This window comes from Daktulosphaira vitifoliae, unplaced genomic scaffold (genome assembly GCF_025091365.1).
Source record: "Daktulosphaira vitifoliae isolate Bord-2020 unplaced genomic scaffold, ASM2509136v1 Scaffold_4, whole genome shotgun sequence".
Classification (NCBI taxonomy): Eukaryota; Metazoa; Arthropoda; class Insecta; order Hemiptera; family Phylloxeridae; genus Daktulosphaira; species Daktulosphaira vitifoliae.
In genome coordinates this window covers 516,479-522,009 of record NW_026099575.1, presented here as the reverse complement: position 1 = coordinate 522,009, position 5,531 = coordinate 516,479, and the positions used below count along the sequence as shown (strand labels likewise).

At 23.1% G+C, this 5,531-nt stretch overlaps 1 protein-coding gene across 5 annotated transcripts in view; it reads left to right on the top strand.

Annotated features, from left to right (window-relative positions):
• The first annotated feature begins 267 nt into the window (after positions 1 to 267).
• LOC126903775 (uncharacterized) overlaps positions 268 to 5,531 on the top strand; it is an 8,203-nt gene continuing 2,939 nt past the window's right edge. For 4 of the 5 annotated variants that reach the window (XR_007703592.1, XR_007703591.1, XR_007703590.1 and 1 more), the window contains exons 1-2: positions 276 to 1,248; positions 4,369 to 4,499. Coding sequence is in view for 1 of the 5 variants with exons in the window: in XM_050682256.1 (XP_050538213.1) it covers positions 357 to 1,248; positions 4,369 to 4,499; positions 4,562 to 4,785; positions 4,898 to 5,068 (1,418 nt within the window). In the remaining 4 variants the exon portion in view is untranslated. Of the gene's footprint in view, positions 1,249 to 4,368; positions 4,500 to 4,561; positions 4,786 to 4,897; positions 5,069 to 5,531 lie in introns of all 5 variants that reach the window. The other variant, XM_050682256.1, reaches the window with a different exon arrangement.

Below are 5,531 nucleotides of genomic sequence, written 5' to 3'. Positions count from 1 at the left end.
TATTATGCTGCAAAATATCAAACTATTTCTTTATTATAATAAGCAAACCAAACTCAAACTTTTCAACAATATAATTGAGTTATAACGCAATTTTTTTGTGACGCAATGTAAAATCTATGTGGCAACAAATCTATTTAAAGAAAATTATAATAATGTCACAGATATTTTATAAATTTTAACTTTATCATTTCTAAATGCAAAACAAAACGAGTACGTGTCTTNAATTATAATAATATCACAGATATTTTATAAATTTTAGCTTTATCATTTCTAAATGCAAAACAAAACGAGTACGTGTCTTTGAGACTTCAAATTATATTTTGTTCAAAAAATTTTCAATTTTAATTATTTTTTAAATGTTTTCATTAAAAATTGTCAAGATTATTTTTTTATTATTTTATGTGATTTTATATACTAAAACACAAAATACTACAAAAATAAAAATATTACAATTAGATACATTACTAAATTATCCGGGATGGAAAATTTTGAACGATGTGTACTCTATAAAATATTTGAATAAAAAATATTATCTTAAAAGTCTAATTGAAATACCTACAAATCGGTCAAAATGTATACAAAAGATACGAGCCTTGACTATATATCTTGGATGTACATATGGTAAAGTTATGAATAATCTTTTTTCAATTATTATCAACATGATAACAATTTGTCAAGAAAAAATTCTTGGAGAACACGATTTCTTAAATGGATGCATTTATACCGAAGAACTCATAGACTTAATAGCCACTTTTATTGTTCCAACAGCAACATTGATGAAAAATGCAATGGATGCTTTAGATTTATTACATGACAAACCATGGTTTACTTTTACAAGGAATCAAAAACATTACTACATAATGAGTCCTTTATTAGAAACAATAGCAAATGTTCTTCACAAATTAAATGAAAGATCTCTATCACGTGACAATATATCTACATACTTTTGGATATTAGATACTGTGTTTGATTTTTTTCTTAAAATTATAAAAAATATAAAAAAAGAAATGCTATACTATTGTACATTTGTACCTTATGATACGAATTATTTATGGAATGAATGGAATCAAGAATATAAAATTATTATTGACCAAGGCATAAAATTAATATTTTTCAAATTCTTAATAAGGAAAATTAAAAATTATATCAAGACAGAAATTATAGAAAAGTATTTCCAACTGGGATTTAAATATGATTCAATAACTGAAGAAACGTTTGTCCCAAAACCAAAGGAGCTAATTGAACTAGGTATGTAAAATAAAAAAATGTTAATTAAAACATCTATTATAGTTTTATACAATTTTTTTTAGATCAAGAAATAAAATTTAAAGCAACATATGAAGTAATTTCAGAGACAATAGAAATAGATCATTAAATGTTGTACTAAAATTAATTTTGTTCTACATTTATGTTTTATAATTAATTATAAGATATTAATTGATATTATATAAATTTTTACTTAAAAAATCTTTAAATTATTATTAAAACACTATTATGGATGAATCATACAATTATTTATTGATTGTACACGAAAAAAATTATAGTAAGTACTAGAAGAAAAGGTGGGTGTTTTTATCAACAAACATTTCTTGGCTATACTTCTCTCACTAAGGTATAACAATGTTATTAACTTCTGAAATATTGATCAAAAAAGTTGTTATCCATAAGTTATATTCATAATAAAATCATTGTTCTACTTACATTTTTAGCTTCGATGTGAAGCTGAGAAGGTATTAATTTTGCTAAGATGTGTTTTTTTTCTGTGAAAACTTTCACTTTAAAGGACAAAAAAAAGTATGTTCAAAATGATTACTTTTAACATATTAAAAATCAAAATCAATAATAATTTGAAAACAATAAATTTTAAAAATTATATAATATATAATTAAAAGAAAAACTAATCTGGGTATAATTAAGGAAATAGAAATTGATGTTGCTTTGTCCATCAATTTTTTAGAATTAAACACTATCTAAAGATTTGCATCGAAGCGTTTCTTATGATAGTGATTTTATCACTGTCAGATTAAATCTATACTGGACCTAACTATGCAAAAACCCCACTATGGCGCGACTCCACTGTGCTGGGTTTTTTTATATTTTTTTTGTGATTTATATTTTGTCTTCTGATGTGTTGTTAAATTTCATTTTAATCTAATTATATTTGGTTATTTTAAATAATTAAAAATTAATTGTAAAATATTTTTATATTAATATATTTTTATCATCACTAGAAATACTACGATTTTTATTTAAAAAATTTATTACGGTAAAAATGTAAAAAAAAAAAAAAGTAATTGACTAATTAGTAAAAAGCGAGTATTAACATATAAAAAACCCTGCACTATTTTATTAGTTATTGTTAGTCATTATTAGTTTTGAAAATGTTTCAGACATTTTTTGATCTTTATACATATGTTTAATTATAACCTATATGTAAGTGGCCTCGGAAAAATGATTATTTTGGCATAAAATTAATCGTGTTTCATAATGTTATAATTTTTTTTTCTCATTAAACATGCCTATCAAAAAACCCAGCAGAGTGGGGATGTGGTACAGTGAGGATGTGGTATAGTTGGGTCCATTATAAATGATATCTGACAGTGATTAAAAACACTATCATAAAAAAGGCTTCTTTACAAATATGTAGAAAGTGTTTAATTTTAAAATATTGGTGGATTATTTCAAAAGCTACATGATCTCCTTTATCCTTTTTTAAATCCTGATTAATAGTTTTATGATTTATAAGTGTAATATATGAATAAATATTTATATAGCAATTAAATATAGTATGAAATGGATATTTAATCATTTAGTAATGTAATTTTTACGGAGAAATTATAAAGTTGTTATTATTTTTATGGTAAGAAATTGGTTGATCATTCTAAAAGCAAAATTAACTTCTATTTCTATCATTATCCCTAATTAGTAGTTGATTTATAAGTATAATTTATGAATAAATATTTATATAGCAATTAAATATAGTATGAAATGGATATTTAATAATTTAGTATTGTAATTTTTAATTATAAAGTAGTTATTACTTTTATAGCAAACGTGTATGAAAATTGAAGGTTTTAATGCAGTACTTAAAAAATAAAAAATGTTTGTTATTTATAAATAAATTTACTGGTCAAAAATAAATTTTCATCAGAGACAAAAATATACTTTTGTAAACCTATTTTTGCGTCGAATTCAAATCTGCAATTAGAGTTTCGCATATTACCTAAATAATAACAAAATTTGTCTAATTAATTTAACAAATATTTATGTTTGATTATTAGGTATTTTCGGAATACTTTCAAAATTTAAGTTGAAAAGTTAATTTTTTGTGAAAAAGTTGTCATTTTGAATTCCCCCTTGTGGGTAGGTAAAGGGTTAGATTTATAAAAAAAAATATACAAAATGATAGGTAAGTATCTCACGTATCTATATAAAAACAAATTATATTGATTTGGTGTTTTATAAAAAAGTTATGCCTATTTAAAAAAAAACAATTTAAAAACAATTGAAAAATATCGAAATTTATTGTTTTTAAATTTGTAGTTTTTTTAAGATATCCGCCATTTACGGGGAACGAGGGAAATTTTTTCAATTTTTAAGGATAATGTCTTCTACTAGATACGATTTCTGATCTTTTGGTGTATCGTTGAAAGAAATCTGTTCGGTGAGAGCTGAGAAAAAATGACAAGACAAAAAAAAACACATCTTAGCAAAATTAATACCTTCTCAGCTTTGCATCAAAACTAAAATATTGAGTGTCTTAGATAAAAATTAATAATTATTAAAAACTAGTATATACATATAAAAATTTATTTTTATTCTTATGCAAATTTTTAATTTAAAAATGTTGGACTTTTAAATTTTTTATAGCTCAACTCACAAGTTTGAAATTGATATCATTAAATAAAAAATTTCTAGTAGTCAGGAACTTGCATACTTACTATTCATAGTAAATTTATGAGAAAAGCTTAACATGTCGTTAAAATCACTAGTTTTAGCTTATTATTATTTTTTTTTCATATGTAAATACTTATTTTTTACTAATTAGTAATAATCTCAAAAATGATATGATAGAAAAAAATTACAAATTTAAAATCAGCAAAAAATGGCTTTATGAAAGTATATTATGGTCTCTGGTGGAAATTTTTTGTAGACCAGTGTATTTATTCTTTAGTAACAAAAAACTTTTTTTGAAAAGTATTGCGCTTCATGTCCTTTAATTTTTATACATGTTTATAAAATTATATTATTATTTTCACCGAAGAATTGAAAAAATCCAATGGTTATAATTATCAAATTAATTTAAAAAAAAAATTGACTATTTTACTTATTTCACTTAGTCAATAATAACAATATACTTTCCTTCAGATGAAGTTAATCGACTTGAAGAAGAATTGAAGAGGTTAGTAGTGGATGCTGGTATCGAAGTTAATAAAGTCAAATTAATTTACGATACAAAATTTCAAGAAGTCATTAAAGAAACCCAGCGTTTGCAAATGGTGGAATGAGCGTAAAAAATGTACTTTTATATATTTTTTAAATTATAAATATTTTTTAACAGGAAAAGAAAACAGCCGAACAAGATTTAGAAAAAAAAACTAAAGAAAATGCCGATTTGACAAAAAAATATGAATCAGTCGTCCAAAAATGTGTCTCACAACCTTTAGTTCATTTGGAAAATGTTAACTCTTTGATTGATCAAATTGATGACTATAAAATCAAATGTGAAAAACTTATGAATGAAGTAGAAATCTTAAAAGAAGCAAATAAGGAAAATCAAGAAAAGTAAAGGAAAATTAATATCGAATTTTTTTAATTTGAATAATTTATAGAAATATGAAGTTTTCAAACAATAAAATTTTATTACAAAATTCATAATTTTCATTCTATTTTTTAGTTACACAAGAAAATCGGCAAGATACAAAATGGAAATAATGTTTTTAAAAGATAGAGAAGAATCATTAAAAAAACATTTAAACAGCGCCATGCGTCAAATAGCGGAAGATAAAAATGAGTTATTAGAAACAAGTGACCGTATTAAAGTTTTGGAGATGGAAATTAACAAATCGTAAGTGATAATTTATAACATAAAAAATATAATATTACAACATTATTTCAAAATGTTAATCTATGTTTAGGATACCATAAAAGCAGGGCTATATTCAGATCATAGGTTAGGGAAACAAATTTTAGAATTTAATATGTGCATATATGGGAGGGGCGCAGCTTGGAAAATTTGCTAGGGACGTAACAAAACCAAGATCACGTTCTGGATAAGATATGGGATTTTTTTGAATAATTTTTCAATACGTCGCACAATAAATAAAAACTGTAAATAAAAGATAACAAAAAAAAAATCAATTATTATACGAGGTATTATTGATTTGGATAAGTTAAATTTCTGAAGTCTATTTCTATTAAAAAGTTCATAATATGATACCTCTGACTAAATATTAAAGTAATGCCTATTAAAAATATTTATAGAGGTTTTTAATCTGGTCATTTTAAAAATAAAAAATAAATAATTGGTC